The sequence below is a fragment of the Octodon degus genome, unplaced genomic scaffold (assembly GCF_000260255.1).
Source record: "Octodon degus isolate 3935 unplaced genomic scaffold, OctDeg1.0 scaffold00047, whole genome shotgun sequence".
Classification (NCBI taxonomy): Eukaryota; Metazoa; Chordata; class Mammalia; order Rodentia; family Octodontidae; genus Octodon; species Octodon degus.
Genome location: NW_004524623.1, coordinates 8618403 through 8635696, shown reverse-complemented (window position 1 = coordinate 8635696; position 17294 = coordinate 8618403). Strand labels below are relative to the sequence as shown.

General features: G+C 40.7%; 1 protein-coding gene across 1 annotated transcript in view; it reads right to left on the bottom strand.

The window, feature by feature from the left end:
* Lgr5 (leucine rich repeat containing G protein-coupled receptor 5) overlaps positions 1-17294 on the bottom strand; it is a 78543-nt gene that overhangs the window by 22967 nt on the left and 38282 nt on the right. The window contains exons 4-5 of the mRNA XM_004632215.3: positions 5187-5402; positions 3058-3129 (exon numbers count right to left, since the gene is read on the bottom strand). Of these exons, the coding sequence (XP_004632272.1) occupies positions 3058-3129; positions 5187-5402 (288 nt within the window). The remainder of the gene's footprint in view (positions 1-3057; positions 3130-5186; positions 5403-17294) is intronic.

Sequence of the window (17294 nt, the reverse complement as noted above, 5' to 3'; positions counted from 1 at the left end):
AAAAAAAAAAAAAAAAAAACAAACTGGTGGCTCACATTAGATGATATGTTCTGTGAGGCAAAGCTCTGTGTTATTGCCTCACACACACAGGAGGGAGGGTCAGACAGTCTTCAATCATTAAGTTCTCTGTGTACTATGACACAAATGGCTTTTGTTTTCCTTCTTCTTTTTTGTTTTAAAATGTATTTGGGTGTTGTAGGGTCGCACTATGCAGTTTGGACTAGTGGTGATCTCCTGCTTTTAGCCTCCCCAGCTCTGGGATTACAGGTGTGCACGACCATGCCCAGATTATGGCCAGCTCAGCCCACCATTGTAACAGGTGATGCCGGGGACCGAACCACAGTCCCTGCTCTTGCCTAAGCAAGCGCTTTAGTCTGTTGAGCTATCTCACTGGCCCCACAAATAGTTTTTCAAATGCTATCACTCCATATTATATCTACAACTTCATATGAGAAAGCAATTGTCTCCTGTTCTTTGCAAATGGCAGATTTCCAGATGAGGCAGGACCTTTTGGTCAGGCAATCAGATATGGTTAGATTCTTCTCTATAGCAAAAGAATTGTTATTTAATTTTAAGAAGATGATAATTTGACTGAATTAGAAAGAATCAAAATTCCTACTTGTCTGGCACAAACCATCTTTAAGCTATACCTCAGGCAGGAAACTCATATCTTTTGCAGACATAAATTTTCTTCCTGTTTGTACGTCTCTCCAGATGCTCTGTTCTGATTAAATGAGGATTGGACCCTTATCAATTACTTGGATTTCTAGTGAGGGAAAGGAAGAGGTTGGAAATAACCAATTTACTGATCCTCTGTAGCCTTGGGCAAGATGGGGGGAGACAATAAGATACACATGAATTTTGTGAAGAAATATTCTGACTTATGGTTTTTACACGCAAGCCTATGTCAGTGATGATGAACCCTTTGGAGACTGAGTACCCAAGCTGCAACCCAAATCCACGTACTTATCCCAAAGTGCCAATGCTGCAATTAAACCTGAATTATGATGTTTTAGTTTAGAAAAAACAACTCATACCTTAACATCTTTTGTTTTAAAAAAACAAACAAAAAAACCCGCCGAATAACCCAAAGAAACAGACACACACGTGCCATAGGTCTCTTGCCACTGGCCCAGGTCCTCATCTAGAATTGGGAAAAAACTATTTATGGAAATATCCAAAGCCCATCTATTTGTTATTGTTGGTTCTATTGCCCTTTTTAAAAAAATTTTTTTATTGGCGGAACTGGGGATTGAACTCAGGCCCTTGCGCTTGCCAGGGAAGCACTTATTCCACTGAGCCATCTCCCCGGCCCCTATATTGCCCTTTTGAAAGGACTGGAAGGTGATTTCACTTGTTGAGATCCCCACACCAACGCTGGGGTAGATAAGAGAGTTCTGATTTTTCTCGCTGCTGATGGAAACTGCCTATGCCATTACGTTGACATCAAGGTCTTGCTTAGACAGGTTCATCTGCCACTCTTTAGGGAACAGAGGAACTTAAGGAAAGCTGTTTGTGCTTGTCCACATGAAGGCCAACATCACATGGACCCTGGAGCTATTACTGGTCCCAGACTTGGTTAGAAGGTAACTTGATCATAAGCAAACTGCTAAGCTTTGTATGTAAATGAACAATGGTTCCAAGCATAGGAGAAGTGAAGTTTGGTGTGCCTTGCTTCTGCATCCTAGCTAAAGCCCACATTGTACATCCAATGGCCTTCGCAATCTATTGTACTTGAGTATTAAAAATATCAGGATTGGGGGGGGCAGGAAGATGGCTCAGTAGAATAAGTGCTTCCCTGGCAAGCGCAAGGGCCTGAGTTCAATACCCAATTCTGGAAAAAAAAAAAAAAAAAAAAAAAAAATCAGGATGAGGAAGGGGCTGTCACTGCAAACACTGTCCTCTCCCAGCATCCTCAGGACTGGCACTACATATCATTCTACCTGTTCCACTGAGCAGGGCAATGGAGGTAGCTCCTTTCCTGGGAAAAGGTGAAGATGCTGCTGCAGCTCTGTTGAATTTTTTTTTCCTGTATTTAGGACAGGGTCTCCAGGGTTTACAGGGTCTCACTACATAGATCAGACTCATAGTGACTCTCCTGTTTTCAGCCTCCCAAGTGCTGGGATTACAGGCGTGCATCACTAGGCCCAGTCTCAATTGCTGTCTCAGCACGCTCCATGGGTGGGGCCAGCACAGCCCGCAGGGGGCCGAATCCTGGCTGCTGTGAGTTGAATTACTACTGTGGCCCTGGGAGAGGGTGTGGAGATCTGGACTCATTTTTATCATCAGTGCCAACTAAGAAGTGAAATTTTGACTTTTTTTTTTTCAAGCAGCATCTGAAGGTAAACATAGATTTCAAAATCAGACTAGAGAAGGAAACAAATCCCATTACGCTGCTGATCAGATATGTGATATTGACAAAATATCTCTACTGTCACTGGAGCCTGTAATAGCATAGTGACATTTGCTTTCCTAGGATGTTTATAAAACTGTTTTGAACACTATATGCTATGTCCTCAGTGTAATAACATTATGGAAAAAAAATCAACAAATGATAGTTATGATCATTTTTGAGCTCTTTGAATTCTTCAGCATAAATACTCCTTATCTCCTAATGAAATGCATGTTTACCTCAGATTGGAGACAGGCATTTGCCAGGTCCGCCTCTCAGTCAGCAGGCTCATGAAAACTCATGAAAACTGAGCTGGAGCAACAACATGCAATTGATTCTTGACACAGAACACAGATGCACACAAACAGTCGCTGCTTAGAAGAATTGCGTTATTTAACTTAAGAGATACGCTGACTAATTATCCCTTTCATGAGATTAAAATGAAATCTCAGTTTTATTGTTTAGCTCTGTGGGGAGTGTGCATGTGTGTGTGTTTGTGTGTGTGTGTGTGTGTGTGTGTGTGTAGACAGAACCACTGTAAATATGTTTAAAGCTCAGGCAATTAACCAAACCAAATAGAAAGTTTGGCATGAAGGCTATTTTGATTCCTTCAGAATATTCATGAAAACACTGAAAAAAAGAGAAACAAATAAAAGGTCACTCACAAAGTCTCTAGGCTGTGGAGCCCATCAAAGCATTTCTTTCCCAGGGAGTGAATTCTATTGTTATGGAGATGCCTGCAGGAGAACATTAACATAGTCACAAGGCGCTGCACTCAGCAAACTTAGGCCAAACATTCTGATTGCTTAAATCTGAAGAAACTTATGCTACAGGATATACTAATCATAGGAAATGAATAATTTTAAAAGCCTCATTCACTCCTGTCATAGATGAATTTAAGAGACAATCATAGTTGTAATTTTTGGGTTTGAGGATCTAGGAGCAGGTAATGGAACCACATGAGTGACATCAAATTCAGGGTTTCCGTATATTTCCCAATACAGTTCATTTGGCAGGACTAGAATATAGAAGGTTAAATGAGATATTGACTGAGACAGGGAAGCTACAGTCAAGGTGACAGGTGTACTCAGCACGTTTTCTATTAAGACTGAAGGCATATAATGGCTATATGCCCAGTGTGGGGCCGCAGGTCCACAGGAAGCAATTTCCACTACAGGGAATGGTGACCAGATTTTTTGGCTGCCCGAGAAGATTAGTTATCTCGACACAGTATTAATGTGTATAATTATCGTCTTTGGCTCAACGACTTAGTCAGTTAGGCCGAAGCCACTGGGAACAGCTGTGTATACAACTGAAGGCTGGACCAAGTCCCAAAGGGATCTTGGCAAATGGGTTTAAGGGGGAGAGGGTGAAAAAGAAGAGCTGAATCTCTGTAAATACATTCCCTCTACTGGAGAAAAAACATTGAAACATATCCCTGGTTTCTGGGATCATCTTTATATGAGATTCAGTATTGATACTTATTAATATCCCCCAAACTTCTTTTCCTTTCAGACTAAGACACTTGTTTTAATATATCCAGTTTAGTTTCGTGTGAGATCTACGCATATTCAGTAGGGATCTTCTACACATTGCAGATAACGAAGGGCATCAAAGGGAATCTGAAAAGACGGAGAAGATATCAGCCAGCCCAGAAAGAAGGGCGCGCTGCTCCTTTGGAAGAGGCAGACGCAAAAGCAGATGCAGTAACAAAATGGAACGCTACAAGGCAGCAGTGAGTCAGGTGGTGGGCTTGGTTCACAGGGAGAAACTGTGGGGAAGCCTTCCTTAGACTTCCAGAGGGTTGTGGTTCTGGCTTTTAAAAGGCCCCCGAAGTCCTCTAGACTAAACATATGTACACTACTCCGCGGGGCTACTGGGAGTGGAAAGAAGTCAGGTGATTGGAGGGATCCCTGCCTGTCCTGTTGCTCTGTTGTTCTTCGCTTTCTGGCTGCCACGAAGCAAGCAGCTTTGCTCAACTACGCAGCACTTTCCACGATGCTCTGCCTCATGACAGGCCCAAGAGCAATGAGCCAAAAGACCAAGGGCGGCAACCTCCGCAACCAGGATCCAAAATGAACCTTCCCTACTTTAAATGGTTTATCTCGAGTACTTTGTCACAGTGACTGAAAGCTGACACTAAGCAACTTGACAGACTTTCAAGTGCCGTCTCAGCATTACGTGGCTATCCTGCTATACGCGAGAGCATGTTGCCTCAGTCTTCAGAGAGATTGTTTGTTTTTCAAAGTTTTACTTATTTGAGAATCATCTGAATTTACTGAGATAAATAATTCAGACCTAAAAGGGATAAAATCTGTACAAATGCATTTCTTGAGAAAAAACAAACACTAATGTGATACTCATTGTCAATGATTAATTTTCCCCTTTTCTTAGCTCAAGAAGTACTTATTAGACATATTAATATATTATTAAATAATAAATACTTTTTTCAATTTGACCTGAACTTTCAATTCCTAAAATATGCAAGAATTTCATGAACTGTGGTTATTGTACTGACTATGTTGTACAGTGTACAATAGGTGCCACTGAAGCACAGGTTTTATTTTATTATCTTTGTATGCCCAGCAGTGTTTGGCATTTATCAGGTGCTAAATAAATGTTTAAGCCCTTTACACAATTGGAACATTTATAAGTCATCTTAGGGAGAGAGTCAGGGAGTTTTCCTTCCTTAAAAATGTCTCCATTAACGCTCTGAAGGGCAAGCATTTTATGCCCAACGTTTTACCATGAATTTAAAAACTGTTAAAAAAGAACCCAAAATCAATAAACTTACAGAACGACCAAGTTGGAAAGGTTTCCAAAGGCATAATCTGGTATGTGGCGTATTTTGTTCAAGGCCAACGTCATGGCTTGCAGCGCCGATAAGCTTCTGAAAGCCTGCACCGGGACTTCGGTCAGAGCGTTGTCATCCAGCCACAGGTGCCGCAGCGAGTGCAGCCCACTGAAGCAGCTGGCAGGCACGGAGCTGATGTGGTTGGCATCCAGGCGCCTGTGGAAGCAAGCAAGCCAGGGTGGAAGGGCGGGCTCAGAGGCCAGGCCAAAGGCGACTCTGCAGACAGACGCGCCCCAAGTCTCACAAGAGTGCAACACAGCCTGGGGATTCAGGGTCCCCGACATCCGCGCATCTTACTCTCCCGATGGCTTCTTCTTGTCCTGCATGGCTGGTGGTCTTCGTGCTTTCTTCCCTACATCCAGCAAATAGCCATCCTCTTTCCTTTCTCCCGCCCAGAGCCAATGAAGAAAGCCTTTACATTCGTGGACAGTTCCGAACGTTCTAACCACACCGATCTACTAGTGCGCTCTGTAAATTCTAGGAAAAGATGACTTCAGCATTTGAAAGGAACCAAAATAAACTTTTAGAGGCTGTTTGATACGTCAGAGAGAGCAGCCCTTCCTTCTCCTCTTTCTAGTGCCAAAGATCTCAATACAGACTGGCTTTCTTGGTCACCTTGACTGTTTGCTTGGGGCAGATGTTTGTTCCAATCACACTTTAAATGAATAATAAAATTAACAGCTTTTCAGCTTTTGCTTCCTTTTCCCACACTTTATTTATTTATTTATTTATTTACTTATTTATTTATTTTCAAGGGGGAAGATACAGCTAAGAATAGGTTTAGCCAATGGGCTGTTGCAGCTTTGGAACCAGCAGAGGGAGCATAATACGTTTATTTTGCCCCGGTAGGCTAGAAATAGCAGTCGTAATTAAAATGCCTTCTCTATACTCATGGAAGGGGCAAAACTCACGCAGCTTCACATTTTCTGGGAGGCGCATGCACAATAGAACCACCTCGTTCAGCCCTGCTTCCAACAGCCCTCACTTTTCTTTTCAGTCTGTTTTTAGGATTCACACCTGTGTGTGCGTTTTCAAAGCTAGGATGTTAAAAAAAGTTGCATTTTAAGCAGCCTGTGTATTAGGAAGGGTTAGCAAATCATGAGAGGATTCTGCACAATGTTTTTGGAAACATTTAAGACTAAACAGATGCCGGAAGTACACCAGGATCACAAAATAATCTCTTGCAAACCAAATTTAAACAGTTTAGAAATAGAATTCTCTGTGATGGCAAAGCTAATCTCTCTGGAAAGCGGCTTCCTTGCTTTGGGCCACATATGTCGTTCTTGTCATTCTTTGGTTCCTATTTCTAGCGACTGCATGGGAATAATACCTTGAGATGCCTGGGCTGAGTTTTGGTAATAACTGAGTGAAGGTCACTTGGAATACATTTTGAAAGGTGGGAGTCTTAGGTCATACACCTGAATTTCCAGTAGAGCAGCTATCATTGTAGGCAGCAGCGACACTCCTTCCCAAAGACAAACCAATGAACTGGACATGCTTAGGAAAACTCAGCACCAGCTCTTCTCCCTTCTCCAGCCACACTGTGTTTGGCCCAGGTTCAAACCTTGTACATTCTCATTGGGGGATGAACAGGGGATCGTCTCTGTTTGTAGTAGTAAAACCTAGATGTAATGCCTTCTTCCATTGGAAGCAGTTTAACAATTTTTGTTTTTGCCTTTGGCTAATGGACTATAAGAAAAAAGAGGTAAACTCAAATTTGCTGGGGCGAAAGCTGACTAAAGCAAGTATTATATTGTCAGTGAATTTCAGTTCTGAGAAAAATATTTATTTATTTATTGTTTTTTTTTGTGGCCATACTCCCCTGACTAAAAAAATTGAAGCTGCATAATATAGTACACACCTCTGAGTTTTAGTTGATGTCGGGTCTGATTATTGTCAGTTGCTTATGTATCAAAATAGGTGGTTCCTAAATATGTTGAAAATGAAAAACCTTGAAGTTTGATGCAAATGTTGAAGTACCTTTATAGAAAAACCGAGTATAGGCTCGTCTTCTTTGATTTTTAAGTTGGTCAGTGTGAACTGGCCCTGGTTTGACTTGTTTATGTTAATAAAGCCTTTGCTCTGGACAGATATCTTTTTGTTGTTGTTAATGAGGTGCCGGGGCTTGAGCTGAGGCAGTGCCAAGCTAGATTTGTAGACCTTTTAATTTATTTTTAATTTTAAGACAGAGACTTACCAAGTTGTCTAGACTGCCTTGAAATTACCATCATTCTATTCTATCCTCCCAAATAGCTGGCATTGCAAGAGTTCACCACCAGGATTGACTGGATAGATCTCACATTTTTTTTTTTTCCTCAGAAAAAGGGATGAAATATGACCATTCCACAGTATTATCTTACATAAAATCGCCATCTGAAGTGAAATGACTAAATCAGAGCAATTACTCAGTCCTAACATTCTAAATAGAAATTTTCCACAGCACAGAACTTCAGGCATTCTGAGTACAGCATTAAAATGTCTCTCTAATAAATAGTTTTAGTCTTTAAGAAGCTTGCGATAAAAGATACCTCTAAATGCAGATTTTAGAGTCCATATCCACCTGGTCTCAAAGGTCCCAACCTAATTTATTTTTTATTTTTGGTGGAACCAGGGATTGAACTTAGGCCCTTGTGCTTGCCAGGGAAGCACTTATTCCACTGAGCCATCTCCCTGGCCCCCCCAACCTAATTTAGAGTGCAATATTTTTCATACTCAATGGCATTCTCTGATTTAATCTTCTTCTCCAAAGTTTATCAAAATCTAATTCACAAATACAAGTTGAATACAATGCGATGCTTTGATACATGGGTACATAGTAAAATGATTAACTCAAGCCAGTTCACCTAGTATTGCCTCTCACAGTAAACATTCTTTTGTGGTGAGAATGTGTAGGATCTAATCTCTTAATAATTTTCAAGTGCGCAGATAATCATCATAGGCACCATGCTCCAGAACTTACTCCAGTTGTCTGAGACTTTGCACCTTTGGGTCAGCAGCTCCCCTTTCTCGCTGTCAACATTCCAGCCCCTGGCAACCATTATTCCACTGTCTTCATCTATATCTGATTTAATCCTAACAGAACATCCCGAGGCTATACCCCCAGAGTATGGAATTAATTACTCAGTCACTTACACAGGTGGTTCTTACAGAACAAGGTTAAGATTGTGGACACAGCAACTGTCAGGGCGCAAGTTGGGCCTCTTCAGTGAGTAAACAAAGCACCCGCAAGGTGTCAATCTGGTCCTTTCAGGCAGCTGGAATTCTCTATTCATATGCATAAAAATGGAATATTTAAGCCGTGAAGTGTAAGATAAACATCACTACACAGTACAAGAAAACACATCAAACATTGTTCAATTATATACTTTATTATCAAAAGCAAAAAAAAGGTGACATTCTACAGCTCCACTTTTCAAGTGACTCATTGTTACAGTATTTCCACGTCATGCAAGTCACAAAGGAAAGGCACGCGGAGGCAGCTTAGTGTCTGAGTTAGTACAGAGACTTCGGAAGTCCCAAGCTACAGCTATGACAGCAGCTATGAGACTACGGGCAAGTCAAGGAATCTCAGCTCACATCCATAAAGTGAGGCTAACTTCCTCTAGCTTATAGGGTTATGCCGAAAGGCAGTCATATAACAGGAGTTGCACATATAAAGATGCCCTAATGATTTTAAATTATTTTTATCTGAAGCAGTTGAACAATTTTGGTTTTTGTCTTTGGCTACTAGACTATAAGAAAAAAAAAAAGGTAAACTCAAATTTGCTGGGGTGAAAGCTGACTAAAACAAGTATTATATTGTCAGTGAATTTCAGTTCTGAGAAAAATAGAGTGTTTGTTTATTTACTTATTTATTTATTTATTTATTTTTGGGGGCCAGCTCAGTCTACCTGGGGTAGGGGGGGCTGGCTGGCATGTGGTGCCGGGCATCGAACAGTGGTCCCTGCACTTTGCTAAGCTTGTTCTAAGTAGGTGCTTTAGACCACTGAGCTATCTTGCCAGCCCCTAGAGTGTTTGTTTTTTTTAAATTTTTTTTTTGTGTGTGGTGGAACTGGGGATTGAACTCAGGCCCTTGCGCTTGCCAGGGAAGCGCTTATTCCGCTGAGCCATCTCCTGGCCCCTATTTTGTTTTTTATAAGAGAAATAAGGGATGTCCATAATTAGACCTAATAGAAGTCACTCTTATTTTTCAGTATTATTGTGATATGTGTAGGTGTGTACTATCTACACACAGTACGTAACATCTTGGTTCATGAACACTTCTGCTGCAGAAAAATTTCAGTTTGAAAACAAAAGGATTTGGCAAAATCTTGTTGCCATGTGCAAACTGTGTTGGGTGACAAACACCACGGCCGCCATCTTCCCCTCACAGACACACCAACGCGGCAATCTTCCCCAGAACCGTGGAGCAAATTGAGGTCGGTGAACTGAGGCACCACTGTGTGTACACACACGCACACTACACAACAGGGCACAGTTGTTGTACTTTATTGAATATAGCATCTTAGCACTTATGTGCCCATTACAATGTGACAGAGGTGGAGCAGAACCCCACTGCAGTTGTGCGTAGCAAAATAGAAGACTTAAACACCGAGACTGGCCTCACTTTCAATTCAATTAAAATCTCTTAATTATGGTCTTGAAATACAATCTGAAAAGTGATCCCTAGATAGGAAATGGCACCCATGTTATGCTCCTTATGTTCCTGAGAATTTATGGTGAAATCATAGATTTTATCTTTCCTCTGTTATCTACAACAACCTCGTTAACAGGCACACAGCAAACAGGAAAGCATACTGGATTAGAAGAGTTAAGACAAGACTTTCACTTTCTTGAGGTTCGGTGACCTATTTATCTTGTAATCTTGCAATGGGTCAATTTTCACATCTGTAAAGTCACAGCATGTCACAGAATCACCTTGGGATTTAAGTGAGAAAATACGTATGGACATATTTTGAAAACAGTAAAGCATTCTAGGAAGGATAGGCTTTATTATTTAAGTAAAAACTTTAGATTGAGGGATTGGTATAAATTCTTCTCTAAAAATTTTATTTTTTCTGCAGTTTAAAAAAATTATTGTATTGTTCTATTTATTTATTCATTTACTTATTACTGTATTTGGTATAGTGTCTCACTATGTAGCTCTGACTCTTAGTGATCCTCTTGTTTTCAGCCTCCCTAGCACAGGGATTTCAGGCGTACGCCACCATGCCCAGTCTCAGTGGCCAGCTCTGTGAGCCCGGGGGTGTGCCCGACATGGCATGTGGTGCTGGAGATCGAACCCAGGTCCCTGTGCTTGCCTAATCAGGTGCTTAGTCCACTGAGCTATCTCGCTGGCCTTTTCTGTAGTTTCTTACTCCCTTTTAATTTCATATTTCTCGGTAGGCAGTGAACTGCTTTTATGTCCTATGGGCTAGCAGGGCTGCTGATTCTGTACTTACCCAGCATCCCTTAGTACGTATGACCAGCAGCTACACTGCATGTTTTATTGAATGTTACAGCAAGGCTTCCCTCACAGGGAAAAGGAGATGCACAGACCTTCCATGTAGGCCAGCCAAAAGGTAACTAAGGCCTAAAAGGCTAGAATGGCTGAGGAGAAATCTGATACTATCTAGAGTAAGCACAGAATTCTTACTAAGTAGGAATCCCTGCAAAGTTATGTGGAGGGCTGCAACTGGTGAGAAATGGCTTTGTCATGACTTCTGAGCTGGTGCTGAAACAGCTCAGTCCTCTGGAGAGAGGACCTGGCATTGGAGAGCTTCACAGTTGCTAAAGAGACTGTGTTACCCAAGTTGCTTGGCCAAGGGGACTGTTATTCCCTGTTCCCAATGGGACTCGTGTTGCTTTCCACACCGCTGGGATCTGGGAAAGATCTCTCAGTTCTTACGACAGGTCTGAAAACTCCAAGTATGCAAGGTGCTTGGAGTCAGGGTCACTTCAATCCCAGAAGGCAGCTGCATTCTAAGCTTGTGAGAAATCTGTCATCCTATCCAATAAATCTTCCAGATCTGCCAAATTGTTTTCTGTGGAGTGGGGATGCCACACTGCTTCCTGACCAGATGCCCTGAGAATACATCGTGCTGTGGAAAGCTCTTTCTGCCCATGTAGGAGGGATGAGTGGGAAATTTAACACTGGAGGCCACTGCAGTTATCAGGGTGAGAGAGATGAATACCTAGAAGTGTAGAAAGAGGGAGGACTTGACATGTAGGTTGCTAAATAAGGTTGGCTGGGGAGATAGCTCAGTGGCTTAAGTGCCTGCCTGGAAAGCACAAGGTTTTGAGTTCAATACCTGGTACCAAAATAAAAAATACATAAAACAAGTAAGCTTGAAAGAACTTGTTGATTCATCAGGTATGACCAGAGAAAGAAGTAAGGAGCTATTCTGATTTAGGAGTCTGGACTGGACAATGAATGGATGGAGACCATGCAAGAGGAGGAGTGTGTGTTACTCAGTGCAGCACAAAATAAGAGAAAACACTGAATTATGAAGACAATTCTGTGATATCAAAGTGTCCTTTGTAGCAAAGAGGAAAATAGGCAAAATTTTAATCTTTATGCATAGCAACTACAAGCTTATTTTCTTTCCATTTAAAGATTTTTCCTTAATGCTTTTATGCATAAAATGTTGATAATGCAAATTTTCTCTTTGAAAAGAAACAGTTGGTCCATTTGCTCCATACTTTTGGATGAAAATTTTGATTTATGGGTGGCATTGTTGTAGAGGCTCTAGAAGATCGCTCTTGCGGCTGCTGTTCCAGAAAACAGTCCCTTATAATCTTGTATATGACACCTTGCTAGTGTATCACATAAACTTATATCTTTGTTTGAGAATGTCTTTGATGAGCTATTAACTACAAAGAAGAAAGCGTTAGCCAGAAGATAAGCCATTGATCTTGGCTAGCTCCATACTGAGACGATTGTAATAATGTCAATTATTAACATGGTTGAATGGGAGGGAAAACAGGCAGAGAGTGTGAAGAGAGTTGCAGCTGCATTATACACTTTGTGGGAATTTTTATAATAAGCAGAATTAGGAAACATGAGATTTTCAGGACTAACACTGCTGTTTCATATTTAGATGAGTAGTTTTCCTTCATAAGTTTTTTTTTTTTTTTTTTTTAAGGGGGAGTGCTTTCACACAATACATACGTTTGTGTAACTTTTGCAAAAGGCATGAATTGTTCGAGGACCACAAAGATTTAACTTACAACTTTTAGAAATAAAAGCATTTTCTACTATTTGACTTTTCAGGTAAAATATAGCTCACATGGTTCCAAGTCTATGTATATTAAAATTTAACAAAGTACCCAAAACTTCCATTGTGATAAAATTTCACAGTTTTAAAGTTTGATTGGACTGGAGTCAGTGAATTATTGGAGCTAATTTTTTTCGCAAGAGCATTATATTAACACTATCCACATAGAATTACAATTTTGACCCTTATGTTGACCCCTGAAGACTGACTTAATGCTAATTTAAATTAGTATTGAATTTAAATTCTTCACAATAATATCAGAATCATTTTTGTTTGTTTGTTTGTTTTTGGCAGAACTGAGGATTGAATTCAGGCCCTTGTGCTTGCCAGGCAAGCGCTTATTCTACTGAGCTATCTCCCGGTCCCCCCTTTTGTTGTTGTGGTTGCTACTTTTAAATATTTGTGGAACAACTACACTGTAGGTGAGATTCCACTTTCTATAAGTTTCCCATAAGAATGGGACATTTCTTATAGCCTAGGAAGATAATTAAGTGCATGAATTCATGGAAAGATCGTGAATGCTTACAAAATTTCTACTATTGCCTTATTTTCCCCCAGTGATTTAGTGGTTAACCTAATGTGGCCTAATGGAAGAAAATTGTTTTTACACCTAACTCTGAAAAGGAGCGATTCCTTTTCTGCCTCTCTAGCTTGGGGAGAGATGCTACAGGTTCCCTGACATACAATAGTCAGTTGCCTTAATTAGGAGCTGGATGAAAAATATCTCAGGGAAACAAATCACCTCTTCTCTGACCATGTTAAGGAGTGTAAGACTCCAGTGAAGACCAGCCCTGGGGGCAGATCCCCGTGCCTCATGCCCACTAGACAAGTGCTTTCTCATTGAGCTATGTCCACAGTCCCAGGAAAGAACACATCGCAAAGTCAGGTTACACCAAGTTGCTCCGATTCTCAGAAGCCACCACTGCTATGAATTCTGCAGCAAGGGGATGATCTACAGGCAAAGTCATCTAAGCAGTAACGTCTTCAGTTTCATTTTTCTGACATGAAAGACCTCCTTTTTGTTTGGGGAACCATGCTCTTCCATGTACCACCAGGATATGAAATTACGGCCCCTTTTTGGCTCCTGCGTTGCTTTTCAGCCAATCATTCACCAAGTTCTCTCCATTTATCTTCCTCTCTCTGGCTGGCCATTTAAATTGCCTCTTATCTCTTCACACCTGCAGTACTGTAACAGCCTCTAAGCTGATCCTTTTGCCTTTGATCTCTTATCACTTCAATTAATCCTGCAGGCTGCTGTGGAGATTAATCTCCTTAAATTATGCTTCATATTATTTTCTTATTAGTTCTTTCATGTTACCATTCCTTTTAAATCCAGACCTCCCTGGATATTCAAAGTTATCTACCTACCTTATTTGGGCAAATTTTTCTTCAATTTCTTGGACCAGTCAAGTCTCTTTTTTCTAGCTCTTTCCCACATTTACTCTGTCTTTGTATTTATGAGTATCTCTGCCTGCCTTTCCTAATCTCAGCAATCTTCCAAGACATAACATCCTCGGCTTCTTCCCACATCCCTACTCTTGAAATGTGGAGCACTCAGCTGAGATCATCTGAAAATGAATTCTGGAAGAGAGATCAACTTCAGAATCACTACTGGAGCTCTGGGCCAAATCTGTAGCCCTAGGAAGGCATGTGAGAAAAAGCTAGGATGCAGAGATTAAAGTTAGGGACTGGGAAGTTAGGTGAGTGCAGGTTTATAATCTAAGTGAGGAGGATGAGCTGATCCTGGATAGCTGTGTACTACACCACACTGAGTTTGGATCTTCAGTTCAACAAGTACTTCCTGAGGGTTGTCTTTATTCTAGGAAGTGTGCCCGCCTGGTGTACACAGAACACCAAGTAGTAAACCAGGTGGACACAGTCTCCACCATGGATTTTAACGAGAATAGTCAGAAGTCATCAGTGATGTGTGAGGCGAAAGCCAAGGCATGGAGAAGGGCACCTCATGTAGATTTCACTTTTTCTTAAAGGGTAAATCAGATTTGGATTTCAAATTGGGTGTCATCCCTATGTAGTTGTTGCTCCTCAAACACCAAGTATTCAAGACTAAACCCATTACCCCTCTTTCCCAAATACAGTCTTCAATCAGCATTTTAGATCCTAGTCGCTGTCTTCATGAAGTACATGGTTGTATAACCCAGAAACTCAAAACTCCTCTTTACATCTTTCTTTTTTTTTTCTTTACATCTTTCTGCATCATTCCTCAAAGCCAATTCTTTACCAGAACACTGGGAATTTTATCTTCTTAATCCCTTTTAAGTCCCTCTTCTTTTTTTCATCATTATTGCATCACAGTGACAAAGATTCTCCTCCTCCCTGCTGTGCTTCAACAGCAGATCTGCTCACTTCCATCCTGCTTAGCAATCACCAGCAGATTCTCCCTGTGCAATAAAGACAAGAATCCTTGACATATCCCAAGTGGCCTTCCAAGTGTCCAGTCCATGGCTACCCAGTCAGGCTCTTCTGGTACACTGCCTCACCTCATGCCCCTTACTTCAGCTACTGATCTGCTCTCTGTTCTTCCGTGTGGCAGTTGCTTCCTCCCCACTACAAGGTGCTGCATGTATAATTTCCGGTGTCTGGAATGTTCTTTTCTCTTGCCTTTGTCTAGTCTACTCTTACCTTTGCAATGGAGTCAAGACACTTTTAAGTTTCTTGCCTATGGTTTCCTTAACAGGAGATTTCTATCTCTTGGGTAATAAGGAATCAGCCAAATGAATGAAGAAACAATGAAAAAGCTGACTGGCCCACATTTTAATATTGATCCTTTCCCCAAAAGTTACAGTTCTTGTTGCATAGGTCCTGCTTTATCTTGGTCTTAACCATCCAGCAGAAAAGTATAAAAGTGAAGTATAAGAAGTAAAGCCATGCTGTTATGTTGAGCTGTAGGGGACTCAGGTCAACAATTTCTGACATTGCCAGTCAAGCCGAAGACCCAATACTATTATGGACTACTGGACTCTTTTAGAATATTGTGCTGAGTTAACACACCCATAATATTCAAATAACGGAACTTAATAAAAAAAAGGGGATACAGATGAATGTCCATTTTGTATCTATGTATTCAAAGTGGTTAGGATAGATATATAGTTACATTCCCTTAATGAATAGAGGGATTTGTTCTCATAGTGTTTGTAAATAGGATATCATGTCCACATCTTGTACAGCAAATAACCACTAGGAAGAGAGTATGCAACGTGTTAATTATTGAAACTGTCCTACCAATTTGGTTTGAAACTGTCTCATTGCTATTTGTTTCTCAAAATTATGGAAAAAAATTAAAAAAATACTGGTAAAAATGAAAAAAAATATTGATCCTTTCCCTTTAAATGTGTCCTCTTCTGCTTCATGGTATTATCACTTCCCTTTCTTCTTATGAACCTTCACAGTCACTGGGCTACTGGTACTGTGTTTCTGTCAGGCTTGCTTTCCTCTCTCCAGGGCCTGTTCCTCACATGCAGTTCTCCAAGGAAGGCAAGAGAGTTTTTAACCTTCAATTTCCCTTTACCCGGACTCCATTACAGGCCATCCGACTTGGGAAGGAGGTTAACTTTTTGAGGATTTTGCTGCCTCACCCAGAAAGAAATGATAGGTTCATATCTCCCTCCTCACGAGAGCATAAAACAGGACAGTAAGGGTGCGAGGAAACATCAGCTGCTTTCATGACTGTGGGTGTTCCATCCCCTCTGTAGTCGCTTGCGTCTCTGAATGTTGGTCCTGCGTCTTCTCACAGTTCACCACAGACCCCTTCTGTTCCAGAGCACTCTGTACCGCTCGCAGTGTGCCTTCCCACAGCTGCTGTCTTGGGAGCCTCTCCAATGAGCCCAGTTTGCTTTCCAAAGTTAACCTTCAGTTAATATCACAAGGCTGAAAAATCTTATTTCTTCTCAGGTTGTAACCCCCACACTCTCTGTATTGGTCTATCAGATAGGATTGCCCTGAAGGCAATTTATCACAACACTGGCAGATATTCTTCCTGTAGACATATGTAGGAAAGGTTTTGCTTTTGAAAATAGTTTTCCCTATGTTTAAATAGAAAAAGGCAGGGCAAAAATTTTCTCTTAAGAATTCACTGGGTGCTGATTTATATGTGAGTTTGTGAAATGAATTCTTAGGAGTGCAAAGAACAAATCCCTTGGCTTTTTGTACTTCTAAATTCACTTCCATCTCAATCTACTTTTTCTAATATCCTGACATTTTATGAAAAACAAAACAAAACAGAACAAACCAACCCAAAACAAGCTCAGTGTGGAGCTTACTGCTGTAATCCCAGCACTTTGGGAAGCTGAGGCAGAAGGATGGTTGAGTTTGAGCCTTGGCAACTTAAGAAGTTAGCAGGACTCTGTCTTAAAAAAAAAAAAGAAAAAAAGAAAAAAAAAGGCTGAAGATGTAGCTCAGTGTAAAGACTTCTAGATTCAATCCTCTGCGGGAAAAAATACAACAAACTAATACTGAAAGGAACAATAGATATAGTAAAAGGGAAAGAACATAAGGAATACACAATCGAGATAAGTGAAAGGAGAAAAGAGGAATAAAAGGAAGGGACAAAATCACGTAAGTATAGACCCAGCATAGCTAAGATGATTGTACTGCTAATTTCCATCAGTTTTTTGAAGGTCGCAGTTAATGCTTACAAAATTTTTACTTTGAGCAATTTTATGAATCTAGTATCTGTAATCTGAACTACATTGAAGGCAGCAATGTACAATAGAACAACCAGTGTTGAATACCTTTCATCTTGCTTTTTTTTCTTTTTTTAAAATGTGTATTTTGG